Source organism: Pristis pectinata, chromosome 3 (genome assembly GCF_009764475.1).
Source record: "Pristis pectinata isolate sPriPec2 chromosome 3, sPriPec2.1.pri, whole genome shotgun sequence".
Taxonomy (NCBI): domain Eukaryota; kingdom Metazoa; phylum Chordata; class Chondrichthyes; order Rhinopristiformes; family Pristidae; genus Pristis; species Pristis pectinata.
Window position 1 is genome coordinate 18,690,370 of NC_067407.1, and position 17,179 is coordinate 18,707,548.

The 17,179-nt window shown below is 40.7% G+C and overlaps 1 protein-coding gene across 3 annotated transcripts in view; it reads left to right on the forward strand.

Annotated features, from left to right (window-relative positions):
* Nucleotides 1-17,179, forward strand: part of palmdb (palmdelphin b) — an 84,595-nt gene that overhangs the window by 33,379 nt on the left and 34,037 nt on the right. For all 3 annotated transcript variants that reach the window (XM_052013070.1, XM_052013069.1, XM_052013068.1), the window contains exon 2: nt 10,503-10,548. In XM_052013070.1, coding sequence (XP_051869030.1) covers nt 10,504-10,548 — 45 coding nt within the window. In that variant the 5' untranslated portion in view covers nt 10,503. The remainder of the gene's footprint in view (nt 1-10,502; nt 10,549-17,179) is intronic.

The window sequence follows — 17,179 nt, forward strand, 5'->3', positions numbered from 1 at the left end:
AGGTCATCTAGTCAAAGGTCACCAATCTGTGGGGCCCTTGATTCTCTTTCCCCCTTTCCCTCTTCTCCAATTCACATGAACATAGAAGACCTACATTTATAAAGTGCCCTCCTGCTTTTGGAATATTCCAAAGCACTTCACATCCAATGATGGGTAGTCATTGATAAAAAACAGAAAGTGCTGGAAACACTCAGGTCAGGCAGCATCGATGGAAAGAGAAAGTGGGTTAACATTTCTGGTTCAAGGCATGAGTTTTGATGAAGGGTCTCTGACCTGAAGTATTAGCTCTGCTTCCCTTTCTACAAATACTGCCTGATCTGGATGTTTCCAGCAATTTTTGTTTTTAGTTCAGTTTTCATTCAAAGTGTATTATTTACATGGTTAAGCTGTGACCATTTATGCCTGAAAACAAAACAGAAAAACATTATTTACATTGTGAAAAACAATGTCGGTTTAATGCAATGTGCAAAATAATTTAAAAACATTTCACTCACAATAACTACTTCACATATTCATTCCCATAGTAAGTTTTAATGCAAAAAAATATATATAGTTGTTTAATATGGCCCCTGGAGACCTACCTTACAGTCCAGAACTTTAATCCAACTGGGACAAATAGAAAACACAGGGATGGTAGAAGTACCTACATAGAAGTACTTACGTAGGAGTACCTACATAGAAGTACCTTGCACAGGCTTTAAGGGATTGTGCCAGCCATCTGCATATACATCTCCATCAGTTTTTTACTTGTGGACAGTCACATTGATATCTTTATCTGAGTACAGAGCAGAAGTGTCTGCCTTCCACTCACGCCAGGTATCTCACCACTTATTGGTCCCATCTACAAACTATAGCCTATGTACCATAGAACCATAGAACCATACAGCACAAAACAGGCCCTTCGGCCCACCATGTTGTGCCGTCCATCAAACCACCCTCACACTACCTAACCACAAAAGAGCAGCCAGTGTGAATTCCATTGAGCAACCTGCTGAATGGGCATGGGTTCACTGTAGTCACAATCATAGCACATTTTGCAGTGCTAGCCAATGTCTTTTTCCAACTTTCCTTTTTTTGTTACTTTTATAAATTTTACTCAATTGCTAACTTCCCAGTTGATGAAATAATCTATCTATATTAACCATATCTCAACACTTACTAATCTGTAAGATTATTATGGGACTGTCCTCCTATATCCTAAATTGAAATGCCCCTGCTTCTCAAATCTATCCAAATCAGTAATCCATCATTCCTTCAAGCAGAGTCAAGGTTGAGCATGAACTGGGAATTTATTGAATGACTGAGAAGGATCAACAAGTCATTTGGTCCACTTGTATTTCTATTCCTGTCTTTGGAATTCTCTATCCTAGGGGAAAGGAGGCGCTCAGCCAATGGGTAGATTCAAGACTGAATGAAGGCCCCAAAAAGTTCCAATAGTATCATAACTGTCAAGGAGGAGAGAAAATAGTTGTTCCGTTTACATTGCAAAGGCTTTTAGTACCCTTCATACTCTCAAGATTTACAGTATTTTGAACTCTTTCTTTTCTAATGCAATTAACAGGACAGATTACAATGCAATTCTGAAAGAATAGATAAAAATCAAGCATGGATTTACCAGATTAAATAAACTGTCATTGAGTAAATTATGCCTATATTCACTTGAGCTTAGAAGAAAGTGGCGGGATTGCATTGGAAATGTATACAATTCTGGGAGGTCATGGTGGAGTGGATGCTAAAAAACTTTCCCTCACTGGATATGGCATAAGGATAATGGATAAGGGCTCAGCTTTTGAGGAATGAGATGAGGAAAAAAATTATAAGGCCTTCGTGAATCTTTCAATTCTCTAGATCAGAGGACTGGAGATCCTCGGCCAACGTGAACATTCATGGCTTATTCCTGGGGCAATAAGGGAATTAAAGGAGAAGGCAGAGAGCAGGAAAGTGTATCATGAAAATTCAGCCATGCTCTTAATGAATAACAAAAGAGATTGCATAAAACACAAGGCCATCTCCTGCTCCAATTTCTTACATTCTTTTCACTTCACCAAGTATAAAAAATGGAGAAATATTTCAAGAGTACTTGACTCTGTTCTCTTTCTCTTATTGGGCTCATCGCTGCCACCTCAAGGAATGGACATTAAATGTCACTCTTGCCATTGATACTGACATCCAATGCAAGTATAAAAAAATCTGGTATTTAATGTCTGTAAAATATAATTTCAGACAAAAGCTAATTTGTACTGAGACTTGTAAGAGTACACTGTGTAATAAGTCTGTTTGGTTGTTTTCTGTCAAGAATAACATATTCAAGCTATAAATTGTTAATTATTTAAAAAATACATAATCAAATTGTATCTTTGGCTTTTGGCAATAAGGCAGTCATCAGTGGTTCCATCTGTGGCTGTTTTAACAGAGATGTCAAATAAATGAATTAAAATCTTGATGAAATACTGAAGAGTGGAATTTCAGATGAACATGCAAAGCAATCATCTTCCTTTGGTGTTACATTTGTCCTGATCTATTTGAAGTCATTTATTCAAAATTCTGTAATGTCAGCTATCCACGTACTAACTTTCCCGTTCCACTCTCTAGAAGGACTACACTGGTTGTCATCACCCTAAGATACATAAATATGTGTGAGGGACAAGTACATTGTGCTAATATGGTGGTATTTTTAAACAAGATCAAAACTATTTTGGTCTTCAGTGGACTAATATAATGTGGAACAATAGATGCCTCAGTAAATCATCCAGCAAGAACTCTCTGTACTTGAGCTTTTAATCTTTTCCTATCTATATTTGCAGCTGATGCCTAGATACAAAAATGACTGCAGGATATTGTCGTTACGAGGATATAAAACTCTCCCAAGCAATGACACCCAGAGAAATATTCATCGTAAAATTTACACACCACATCTCTATGTTAAAGAGATGCTCTGTTGGCACATTTTATTATGGTCATTAACTTATTCCTTAACTGTACCATTCACTATTCCTGTTGTGCTTCATGCTCCCTAGAGACAAGAGAGCCTGTATGTGCCACACACAGAATATTGCCCCAGCTGCTAGTAAATCTTTTCCTTTATTTTCCTTTCCACTACAGACACCATCCATAGCAGGAGCCATGGTTTATTCCTACACGGTGTCATACACTATGAATATGATGTCTATTGTGCTGATTTCCCCACCTCTTGCAATATCATCCTTATAGATAAATATATAGACAGTTATTTCTTTACTAATTAGTCACATGTACGTCGAAACACACAGTGAAATGCATCTTTTTGCATTACTGAGAATGTGCTGGGGGCAGCGCGAAAGTGTTGCCACTCTTCCGACACCAACATAACATGCCCACAAGTTCCTAACCTGTACGTCTTTGGAATGTGGGAGAAAACCTGAGCACCCAGAGGAAACTCATGCAGACACAGGGAGAACGTACAAACTCCTTACAGACAGCGGCAGGAATTGAACCCAGGTTGCTGGCGCTGTAATAGCGTTACGCTAACCGCTACACTACTGTGCCACCCCATATCATTGCATATTTTCATGAAATCAAGCTATCTTGTTTCAACAGCTTTCACTACCTTCCATTTACTTGTATGCATATCATGGTGTTTTAAATGTAATGAAAGCAGATAGCTACATGTATTGCAAATATACAAACTACAGGAAGCATTTGAACAGCCTCCACCCAATAGAAATCATGTGGAATGAGAGTTAAAATGCAGGCAGTATTCCTATCACTTGATTAATACCTCCTGGCCATTTTAATGCTATTGCTTTCTCAAGCAGCTGAGACAGAGTCATGCAGCACAGAAACAGACCCTTCAGACCAACTGCTCCATGCTGACCAAGATGAGCATCCAAGCTAATCCCATTTACCCACGTCTGGCCCATAACCTTCTAACCCTTTCCTGCCCATGTACCTGTCCAACTGTCTTTTAAAAGTTGTTATTGTACCTGCCTCAACCACTTCCTCTGGCAGCTCATTCTACATACGTACCACCCTCTGTGTAAAAAGGCTGCACCTCAAGTTCGTACTAAATGTTTTCCCTTTCACCTTAAACCTATTCCCTCTGATTCTTGATTCCCCAATCCTGGGAGAAAGACTGAGTGCATTCACCCTATCTATTCCCCTCATGATATTATACACCTCTGTAAGATCACCTCTCAGTCTCCTACGCTCCAAAGAAAAAAGTACTGGCCTGTCCAACCTCTCCCTGTAACTCAGTGCCTCGAGCCCTGGCAACATCCCTGTATGCTCACCTGACTTGGACACCTGCACTTACATGAAGAAAACCTGAATTGCTGGTCAAGAATAGGCAATCTTATAAGGTGAATACCAATTGTTTCCTAGTGTAACCAGGGGAAGCTTCTATACCAGGCAGCCCATTCTTTGTTCACTCCATTAACTGCCTAACTCCTGGTTCAATGGCATCCAAGCCAACCAATATTCAGGAGCCAACAAGATTGGTGATATGCCAGCAGCGGATTGCTTCATGATGGACAGCTGCCACAATGAGCTAGTCTTGCCCTTTAACTGCTGTCCTGCCCCAGCTCTTAGTTCCCTATTCACAAATTAAAATTCCACCAACCTGATCTAAAGAAGAAATCAAACACTTGACAATCATGATTCAAATGTGATAAGGTTCATCTTCAGTTTTGTTTTGTTCAGAAAGATCTGGCTTTGTTCAGAAAGATCTGGCGAGCTCTGTGGCATGGATTTTCCTCTTTTCCAGCATCATAATGGACAAACATCAGTTCACAGACTTTCCTGATATCCAGCATGAGTGATATCATTGAGGTGGCTGAGTAACCAATCGTATTGAAGAATTCTTACAGAAAAGCAAATCAGGAAGCAGAAAAACACAATTTCTAACTAATATTTCAAACGTTTTGGAGACCCACAAATTAAAGATTGGACGTTACAAGAAACAGTCAAGTAAAACTATTTACCATATTTGTGTTTAGAATGATGGTGAAAGTATCAGCATTCACTGCCAGTGCAACATAGAATTGACAACATCTTCTGGAATAGATCCATACATGGTTAGACTCAGAAATACAACAGTTAGTAGGATTGACTCCACATACTATTTGGTGAGTGGGGAGTATTGTTTTCTTCCTTTCAGTGGCTCCATCTTCATAAGTAAACATATTAAAAATAAACAAAACATTTTCTTAGGAATGGAGAGTTTGCGGAGAGGTAATTATGGCTTAGTGGACCACTCCCTACTTAAACCTCATAAAAGTGAATTGAACAGTTTAAAGTTATTTTGCATTATGAAAACTTTACAGTCAACTTATTGGTTTCTCAAGATTATGAAAAGGCAAAAAAAACAACACCCTCCCTTTCCCAAAGGAAATCCAGTGATTTGATGCCTTCAGTTTTTGTGTTTGCTGGCCAAACTGTGTAAATGTTTTCTTAAAATATGATGTCAATTCCATGCAGCACTAACAGTGAATGATGGTAGATTCACTGTCTTTACGTCCACAAAATGTGGGTCAGTATGGCAAGTGTTCCCCAACACCCTGCAGTAACTGAATCACCTGCCTAATTTTTTATCCACTGACATTGGGAGCAGCAGGCAATTTGTCCCACCAACTCAAGCTCCTCCAGTGAAAAGGAAAACAATATTCCAATCAATTTGAATGCCTCAACCAATTTGTGTGTTGATCTACTTTGCTGGGAAGCAGAGGTTCAGACTTCATGATGTATTCCAGAGAAGAGGGTGAACTATAATAATGGAATCGTAGGGATTAGAGAAAGTTTCAGCAAATAAATCATATTGCTTCAACAATGAATCACAAAGTGCAGAAGATGCTATTATGGAGGACATGGAGATTGGAATCTAATGAGTCTTTTGCACCGTGGTTATCTTTGTACTGCTCTGGGACAACACAATGTACAAATGTAATGTTGTGGTGAGCAGTATATCAGGAAGTGGGAATGGGGTGCGCGAAGTAGCAGATCATTTAGACACATTTCACAATAGCAATTAAGTGGCTGCTTCTCCAGAAGGTTGTACTTATATTGCCCTTGGATCTTGGTGAGATGTTAAATTTCAATGCCATTGCTCAAGTCCTCCAGACTAGTCCTAATCTGAACATGATGCAGACAGCAATGGAATGCAACCAGAAATTGCTGACATTTCTGGCTCTGCTACAGATTCGGATACTGTGAATCACTCTACAGGGAACATTGTGCGTTCTGATTTAAATAACAACAGTACATCAATGGCAGTTTAAACTTCCTGCTACCAGTAACAGTGGGGGGGGGGGCGAGGGAGGGAAGGAAGGAGGGAGGGAAGGAAGCCAAAAGAAAGAAAGGATTAATTGAAAGAGATTGAAAGAAAGAGAGGAGAATAAAATATATATAAACTTTACAGGTGGAAAGACAGACTTGCATTTACGTAAGACCTTTTACATCCTTTTTAACACATCCCAAAGCACTTTTCCATTAATGAAGTGCTTTTGAAGTGGAGTGTAGAAAACACAGCAGCCATTTTGCACCCAGCAAATTCCAGACAACAATGTGATACTGACCAGGTGATCTGGATTAAATTTTATTTTGTTTTAGTAATGTTGTAATAACCATAGGTCTGTGCACAAGAGATAACTCCCCGACTCAGAAGTGCCAGCAAATCTTTTACATCCACCTGAGAGAACAGATAGAGTCTCAATTTAACATCTCCTCCAAATGACGGCATCTCTAACAGTGGATAAATGTTTCTGCACACCATATAATGACGTGAGCATTCCCATAAGAAGCTACCAAGTCTTACAAACTAGGTACAGAGACAATGGCTAATCTTTGCCAGCTTCTACTCAACTGTGATTTCTCAGAGAGTAAAGTGGCAAAGGGCAAAATGTCCCAGTAAGTACAATGAGAAATCTACTGTAAGAACCTGAGGCATCTTACATAAGGCATGCTGTGTTGGCGCCGGAAGCGTGGCGACACTTGCGGGCTGCCCCAGAACACTACACAAAAAATGCATTGCACTGTGTGTTTTGATGTACATGCGACTAATAAAGATCTTATCTTATCTGAGGCAGGTTCGTATATTCATTCATTTGAATGGAGACACCACAGGGCTTTTTATTTAATTGTAATTGTTGAATTTATTTTAGTGGCTTTTGAATGTCAATGACATTCAGAAATTTTGAAAATGTTTGATCAGTTTGACAGTCAGTTAAGCCAAAACACATGCCTTAGATGGTTGTCAAAGTTTTTTGAACAATTTCATAGCTAGGCTTTGTTCTGAAGCACCACCCCATTCTGCACTCTCATCCCTGTGCCCAGTATAATGGGGTTAGCAAGCATTAGAGGTCATCATTGTGCAGGACCTTGCAACTGAGAATAAAACTAACTTCTGCAAAGTAATTCAAAATAGGGAAGGTGGAAAAATGTAACTGAAAACTTAGTTCAGAAATCAGCTGTGATTACAGGCATATTGTCATTGACTACAAAACATAAACCATCATCTGACAGATATAAATGGAATAAACACTTAATTTTGGGTTAACATCAAAAATAAAACTACCATCAAGGTAAATTGACCAAAATTTGGACTTATTAAGAGCCATTATTTCCTTTATCGTGTTTAACTCCTGGAAACGTGTAAAAGCAACATTTTAATTCTGGTCATTACACCTATCACACAATATTTTGTTTGTGGAGCCAAAGTTCTTTGATCCAGAATAAAACAAAAGGTTAATGTTTTTGATTCTAAACTTAGGTTAATGATTTCACCACCAGGATGGTACTGAGCCACATGGCCAAGGAAGGTTTCAGTTACAGGCGGGCATCATCGGGATCAATGCCAACATCACAAACCAGACTGACTACATTATACAAAAAAATTATCTGCTGCCAAAGAGGAGCAGACACTCTGACATCAGTCTGCTTTGGACTGTTGACATTGACCAATATCTCCTGCAATATCTCCACTCTGCATAAGGTTAATGAATTCCGGCTGTTAAGTATAAGATTGTGACAGCGCCACTGGCCCCAGGACTCTGAGTTGGAGTTGAAGGGGATGCAGAAAAGCAGCGGGATTCCTGTACCAATCACCCCAGCTGAAAACTCTGGCTGGTTGCTGATGCCCTTTACAGTTCAACAGCCCACCAGACACTCACACTTAGGTGTACAGATGATGAATCCCTCTAAAGCAAGGTTCTGGTAGAATTTCGCCCTGAATGAGCTAGCACTACTGGGATGGAAAGCCGATCAACATTTTACTGGAAAACCTTCACTGGGTCTAGCTGAAGCAAACAGAGAGATGGTTATCTAATAGTATAACCCTATCAGCCCTCACAGCACATATCTGTTGAAGTTTCTTGCTGCACAAGATGACAGTGCACGGGGTTGGGTGTAATATATTGGCATGGACTGTGCTCATTTAAGTTTAGAAGAATGAGAGATAATCTTACTGAGATATATAAGATTCTGTGGGGATTGGTTGAGAGGATGTCTTCCCTGGTGGATGTATCTGGACCTAGGGGACATGGTTTCAGCAAAAAAAGGTTACCCATCTAATGCAAAAATGAAGAAAAATTTCTGCTCTCAGAGGGCTGAGACTCTGAGAGTTGTGGAACTGGAGGCACTGAAGATATTTAAAATACAAGGGAGCTGAGGGGTATGAGGAGAAAGCAGGAAAGTGACGTTTAGGCCAAGATAGGATCAGCCACGATCCTGTTGAATGGTGGAGTAGGCTTAATGGGCCAATTGGCTTACTCCCACTCCTGTCTCACGTGTTTTTATATTCTTAAAAAAACCTTTGAAAGTTAGTGCACAGTCATGAAAAGTACGGCTTATAAGAGTGGGAGCTGGTTGGTTCCCTATTCTATTCCAACCTGAATGGTGTGGGCATCTCACTGACAACAGGGAAAAAATGACCAGGCTGCAAGTGGATAATGGGCAGATAAGGAGGACCCTCGAGCCTCAGATCCCACAACTCCCCACCCCACACACTGCTGTGTGCTACAGTAGTCTCCACACTTCAAAAGTACTTCATTGGCTGCAAAGCATTTGGGAAATGCTTTCTGGGATGTGAATGTCACTGTACAGATACTTCACAATGTACAAATTCCCCCCAACTCCCCTCCCCCCCCCACCAGATTCTACCACTTTTCTACATAGAATGGGCAATTGACCAGTAAACCTACCAACCTGTAGGACGTTGGGTTGTGGAAGGAAACTGGGGAACATGAAGGAAACCCATGAAGTCACAACAATTACGTACAAATTCCACTCAGACAGTACCCGAGGTCAGGGTTCATCCCGGATCACTGGAGCTGTGAGGCAGCTCCTCCACTAACTGCATCACAGTACCTCCCAGGAATTGAGGAATTCCTTTATGAAAGGTCAATCTGTCTTTTACTCTGAGCATCTGAAATATATGAAATATGAAAGGGCGGCATGGTAGCGTGGCGGTTAGCGCGATGCTATTACAGCACCAGCGATCTGGGTTCAATTCCCGTCGCTGTCTGTAAGGAGTTTGTACGTTCTCCCGTGTCTGCGTGGGTTTCCTCCGGGTGCTCCGGTTTCCTCCCACATTCCAAAGGCGTACGGGTAGGTTAATTTGTGTGTTAAAACAGGCGGCGCGGACTCATTGGGCAGGAAGGGCCTGTTGCCATGCTGTAAATAAATTTAATTTAAAATTTAATGTCCATTTTGTATCCTTAATATTAGTTGTACGTGTCTGTCTATACTTCTCACTGCCACGGAAAAACAGCCAACATAATCAAAGACCCCACCCACCCCGGACATTCTATCTTCTCCCCTCTCCCATTGGACAGAAGATACAAATCTTCTGCCTGAAAGCATGTACCACCAGGCTCAAGGACAGCTTCTATCCCACTGTTATAAGACAATTGAACAGTTCCCTAGTACTATAAGATGGGCTCTTGACCTCACAATCTACCTCATCATGACCTTGCACCTTATTATCTACCTGCACTGTACTTTCTCGGTAGCTGTGACATTTTATTCTGCATTCTGTATTGTTTTACCTTGTACTACCTCAATGCACTGTGTAATGAATTGCTCTGAATGAATGGTATGCAAGACAAGCTTTTCACTGTACCTCGGTACAAATGACAATAATAAACCAATTCCAATTCCAATTCTATCGCATTCTGCATTTCTGGTTATATTACAAACACATGAAATCTTTCTTAGCTTTAAGAAACAGTATTCTCTCTTTAATTCTGGAGGGTAGGAAGCTGTCTCACCTCCTGAAACAATTGAACAAAAGGAATTCTGGGCCAAGGAGAACATATGGTCTGTCACTCAAACGTGACAGTCAGGCCTGCAATCTGTTTCTACACCCTTCATCACATGTGCCTGTCTGAGTCAGGCCAGTATCATCATCTGCTGGGAGACGTCCTGACAAGCCAGGAATACTCTCCACCCCAGCTGCAGCACACGCCAGCACTCGCGTTTCCCTCTCCTGCTCATGTTCTTCAGCCTTCTGCTCTTTCTGTTTTGATTCTTAGGATGGAGGAGACTTATCTACTGAAGGAAAGACTGCAAGCCATCACAGTAAGTCCTCTAAATTTGCCTTCTGTGTAGTCCAAGCTGTGTATTGTTTGTAATTATGTGTGAAGGACACTTTCAGGTCAAAGTCTCCAAGGACCTTCAACTTCAGTTAAGTATTCCTTACCAGCAGGAATCAGTTAATTAAAGACTCCTGATGTTTATATCAAAAGATTTTCCAGATTTGATTCCTCCCTGTATAATAGTTGAAGTGTGTCTTTTCACTGTTGGATTAATAACCATTGAAGTTGAAAATGAAGAATTGAAATCTGCAAGACAGTGTAGCAGAGGGTCATATCTCTGCAATTGATTTTAAGAGTATCTGTTTTCATATGATGTCAGAGTCTGCACAGAGGACCATAACGCCAGTGTGCTTGAGGGCAAGCTACTTACTTTCTAGGTGAGAATGAAGCTTGATGCCACATCACTCTAATTATAACATCTCTCTCCATGGCATGATGACACTCATGTTTTACCATGGTTTAAAAGATATTTATTGTGATATTTCAAAACACATTACAGTATTAGGAAGACAAATGTTATACATGGCTAAGTAGACAGCTTCTGAAAATATTCCTGTTAGTTTGGATCTGATTTAATGATCTACAGAGTTATAATATTTGATAGCATATTTGTTATGTGTTAATAATGGTTAAGATGAATGCATTTGCTATAATTACTTGCAATTGGAAGTGATCATTCCTGAGCCTCTACTGAATAATGTATTAATGGCAGCCTGTGATTTGATCATAAGATAAAAACCTAAATTAGAAATTGACACGTCATAGCATTATCCAGTCTCTAAGCCAGGAAAAATTATACTCTACTGTATTTGTACAGAAGTGTTAAGTGACAAAACTTCCTTAGAAGATGAGAAAATAAATTATTTTTGCATTGTTTTATAATACTATTCCTCTCAAAAATAACAGAAAGTTTCTTCTAGATTACTGATCTAGGTTTTGATGCTGTTTAAAGGTTATTTTTAATGTTATATAATTATGTTTTATCTACCTGAACATTCAGGGACAACTTTGTGACAGATTTTGCTAGTGCAACAACAAATCAGTTACTACATAACAGGGAGAATAAAACCCCTGGTTTGAATGAACTATGTCCCAAATATTCAATGGATTTACATATTTGCAACAATTAATTGAAAAGGGAACAGTATTAGAAGACTGGAGGACAGCTAAGATTGTTCTTTCACTTAAAAAAGGAGGTAGAACAAGTCCTGAAAATAGTATACCAATTGGCTTAACATCAGCTAATTGAAATTTTACTAAAAGATGTAATCAAATAAAATTCAAAAACCAAAAATATATCAAAGAATTGCTAACACAAATTTCAATAAGGAAGATCACATTAATCAAGCTTATTGAAATCTTTGAAACGTCAGGACCAGCTTACACAGACAACGATAATGCAGCAGCTGCATTTCATTTGGATTTTGAAAAGGCCTTTGATAAGGGGAAAAAAATAGTCGATTCAGAACATGTGGAGTCAAGGAACAGGTGCCAATTAGTTAACTGCAAAAGAGAAACCAGAAAGTAAATGGTTTGGATAGATACTCATAATGGTAAAAATGTGGGAAATGGTATTCTACTGGAATTGTGGTGGGACCTCAACCATTCAGAATTTATGTTAATGATCCATATCCAGGAAACGACACATAAATTCTGCAGTGGTGTCCAAACCAGCAGGTTTACTTTTTACTTATTTATGTGTTCATAATTTTTTTTTAGAATCTAAGCATCACTGGCATTTATATTACATCACTTATTGCCCTAGAAAAGGTCAAGTGAGCTGCTCCATTACATGGAGAAAATAAAAGCTGAAAACAATGTTGTTGGGGGGGGGCTGGTGGTTGGTTCCAGAATTTAGACCCAATGACAATGAAGGCATGGTGACACATTTCCATGTCAGGATGGTGTGTATCTTGGAGGTGACTATGTGAGTGGTGATGGTCCCATGTGCCTGATGCCCTTGACCCTCTTGCTGGTAGAGGTCACAGGTTTGAGAGGTGTTGTTGGAAAGCCTGGGCAAGTAACTACAATGTGTGCCAGTGGAGGAGGAAACAACTGTTCAGGGTAATTGATGGTGTACCAATCAAGTGGCTACTTTGTGTTGGAGGGACCCAAGCATCTTGCATGGTGTTGGAGCTGCACTCATTGAGGCAGGTGAAAAATAGTCCTTCACACTGTTGACTTGTGTCTTGTAGATTGTGGAAAGGTTTCAGGGTGTCGAGTGGAAAATTACTTGCACTGGATTCCATGCCTCTGACATGTTCTTGTCATCACAGTATTCATGTGACTGGTCCAGATGAATTGCTAGTTCATGATGAACCCCAGGATATTGATAGGGAGGGATTAGGTGATAAAAATGACTTTGAATATCAGGGATGGGTGTTTAGTCTCTCTTGTTGGCGATAATCTGGCACTTCTATAATGTAAATATTGTTTCCTACATATCAGTCCATGCCCAAATGTTGTCTAGGTCTTGCTGCATGCAAACATGAACTGCTTCAATTGCTGAGCAATTGTGAACTGAAATAAACATTGTGGAACCATTAATAAACATTCCCATTTCTGACCTAATAATGAAAGAAAGATTATTATTGAAGCATCTGAAGGCAGTTGGGCCTAGGACACTCAAGAGAGACTGCAGATGCTGGAAATCTGGAGCAACGAACACAAAAAGGTTCATTACCATAACCCTGGAAAGGGATAGGAGCATACGATATGGGAAAGTCTTTAACTGGGGGAGGGGGAATTATGATGCTATTAGGCAGGAACTTGGGAGCGTAAATTGGGAACAGATGTTTTTGGGGAAGTGCACAGCAGCAATGTGGAGGTTGTTTGGGGAATACTTGCATGGGGTTCTGGATAGGTTTGTCCCATTGAGGCAGGGTAAGGATGGTTGAGTGAAGGAACCATGGTTGACAAGAGACTTAGAATATCTTGTCAAGAGGAAGAAAGAAGCTTACCTAAGGTTTAGAAAGCATGGATCAGAGAAGGCTCTGGAGAGTTACAAGGTAGCCGGGAGGGAGCTTAAGAATGGACTTAGGAGAGCTAGAAGGGGGCATGAGAAGTCCTTGGTGAGTAGGATCAAGGAAAACCCCAAAGCATCCTACACGTATGTGAAGAATAGGAGGATGACTAGAGTGAGGGTAGGACCAATCAGGGATAAAAGAAAAACATGTGCCTGGAGTCAGAAGAGGTAGGGTAAGTCCTTAATGAATACTTTGCTTCAGTATTCACCATACAGAGAGACCTGGACGTTTGTGAGGATGATGTAAGACAGGCTGATACGCTATGGCATGTTGACGTGAGGAAAGAGGATGTGCTGGAACATTTGAAAAACATTAGGATAGATAAGTCACTGGGGCCAGACGGGATATTTCCAAGGTTATTAAGGGAAGCGAGGGAAGAGATTGTTGCGCCCTTGGCGATGCTCTTTGCGTCCTCACTGGCCACAGCAGGAGTGCCAGATGATTGGAGGGTGGCAAATGTTGTTCCTTTGTTTAAGAAAGGGAGTAAGGATAACCCTAGGAATTACAGACCAGTGACTCTTACTTCAGTGGTGGGCAAATTACTGGAGAAGATTCTTAGAGACAGGATTTATGGGCATTTCGAGAAGCATAGGCTGATTAGGGACAGTCAGCACGCCTCACGAGCCTGATGAATTCTTTGAGGATGTGACAAAGCACATTGATGAAGGTAGAGCAGTGGATGTGGTGTACATGGATTTTAGTAAAGCGTTTGGTAAGGTTCGTCATGGAAGGCTCATTCAGAAAGTCAGGAGGCATGGGATCCAGGGAAACTTGGCTGTGCGGATTCAGAATTGGCTCACTCATAGAAGACAGAGGGTGTTGGTAGATGGAGCATATTCTGTCTGGAGGTCAGTGACCAGTGGGGTTCCTCAGGGATCTGTTCTGGAACACCTGCTCTTTGTGATTTTTATAAATGATTTGGATGAGGATGTGGAAGGGTGGGTTAGTAAGTTTGCTGATGACACAAAGGTTGATGGTGTTGTGGATAGTGTAGAAGGTTGCTGTAGATTACAACAGGACATTGACAGAATGCAGATCTGGGCTGAGAAGTGGCAGATGGAGTTCAACCCGGATAAATGTGAAGTGATACACTTCAGGAGATTGAATTCGAAGGTAGAATACAAGGTTAATGGCAGGACTCTTAGCAGTGTGGAGGAACAGAGGGATCTTGAGGTTCATGTCCATAGATCCCTCAAGGTCGCCGTGCAGGTCGATAGGGTTGTTAAGAAGGTGTCTGGTGTGCTGGCCTTCATTAGTCAAGGTATTGAGTTCAAGAGCTACAAGGTAATGTTGCAGCTCTATGGAACTCTGGTTAGACTACACTTGGAGAATTGTGTTCAGTTCTGGTCACCTCATTATAGGAAGGATGTGGAAGCTTTAGAGAGGGTGCAGAGGAGATTTACCAGGATGTTGCCTGGATTGGAGAGCATGTCTTATGAAGATAGGTTGAGTGAGCTAGGGGTTTTCTCTTTGGAAAGAAGGAGAATGAGAAGTGGACTTGGTAGAGGTGTACAAGATGATAAGAGGCATAGATAGAGTGGACAGTCACAGACTTTTTCCTAGGGTGACAATGGCTAACACAAGGGGACATAATTTTAAGGTGATTGGAGGAAGATATAAGGGGGATGTCAGGGGTAGGTTTTTTTTACACAGAGAGTGGTGGGTGCGTGGAATGCACTGCCGGCAGAGGTTGTGGGGGCAGATACATTAGGGACAGTTAAGAGACTCTTGGATATCCACATGAATGATAGAGAAGTGGGGGCTATGTGGGAGGGAAGGGTTAGATAGATCTTAGAGCAGGATAAAATGTCGGCACATCATTGTGGGCCGAAGGTCCTGTACTGTGCTGTAATGTTCTATGTTCTAACACAAAATGCTGGAGGAACTCAGCAGGTCAGGTAGCATCGATGGAGGAAAATGAACAGTCGACATTTTGGGCTGAGACCCTTCATCAGTCCTGATGAATGGTCTCGGCCTGAAATGTTGACTGTTCATTTCTCTCCATAGATTCTGGATGACCTGTTGACTTCCTCCAGCATTTTGTGGGCCTAGGACACTGCCCTGAGGACCTCCTGAAGTGATGTCCTGAGGCTGGAATGATCACCCTCCAACAACCTTCCTTTGTTTAAGGTATGACTCCAACTATCAGAGTGTTTTCCTCTTGATTCCTATTAATCTCAGACTTACCAGGACACCTTGATGCCACACCTAGTCAAGTACTGCCTCAATGTCATGCCCCACCTCTGAAATTTCGTTCTTTGGGTCCATATTTGGACTTAGGCTGTGATGAAGTCTGAAGATGAGTGTTCTTGGCAAAACCCAAACTGAACATTAGTAAGCAAGTGAATAAGCTCCATTTGATAGCACTGCTTTAAAAACCTTCCATCACCTTGCTGATTACTGAGAGAAGACAGATTGAGCAGTAATTTGCTGCAGTGGATTTGTCCTGTATTTAATGAACAGGGCAATTTGTCAGGTAGGTATGGTTACAAGAGAAAAATATAATAAAACACAGAAATACATTAATAATCTTATAGAATGAGCATGTAACCATCAAATGAATTTTATAATAGAGCTGCCAGAGAAAGCAAACTAAATATTCAACAATAAGAACCAACTTAAAGGATAAAGATATACAAATAACTATAAGTAGTGATGTAAGTTAATACAGCAATGGAAAAAGTAAATTCTTTCTTGGGATTCACTTCAAGAGTAATGGAATTGTAAAGTCGAGGTTTTATTACATATATGGAATTTTGGTTGGAATACAGCTGGAATACAACTGGAACGGTATGAAGACCTACTGGGAACATTTAGCGTTGGAGAAGATTTTTAAAAAGATTCACAAGGATGACAACAGATTTGAAAGAATTTTAATACAAAATAATTATGAAAAAATCAAATAGGAGAGGAGTTGTGTGCAAAGGGTGATTAGAATTTGGAACTTGCTATCACTTAAGTTAAACATACTTCATTGGTACCCCATCCACAACCATTCACTCACTCCAATGCTGACACACAGTAGCAGCAGTTTGCACCATCTACAGGATGCACAGCAGCAACTCACCAAGACTCCGCCTTCCAAACCCACAATCTCTAGCAGCTAGAAGGACGAAGACAGCGAAAGCATGAGAACACCACCTCTTGGAAGTCGGCCTCCCAGCCACACATAATCCTGAGTTGGACGTACATTGCCATTCCTTCACTGTTGCTGAGCCAAAATCTTGGAACTCCCTTTCTAACAGCATTGAGGGTATATCCACACATCAAGGACTGCAGCAGTTCAAAAAAGCGCCACAACCTTGGGATGGCCAATTAAATGCTGGCTCAGCCTGCAAAGCCCACATCCCTTGAATAAGTACAAAAAAATATAGGTGTATTTAAGGGCAGTTAGATGTATGATTCAAGAGAAAGGAATAGAAGGATTTGCTGAGATGATTATGTGAAGATGGAAGGCAGGAAGTTTGCATGGACCATAAATGCTGACAAAGACCAACAGAAGCAAATGGTCAGCTTTGGCATTGTTCACTTAATGGCCCAGAACATAATAACTCTTTGCTGGCTGTTCAATGGAGAATGATGCCAAGG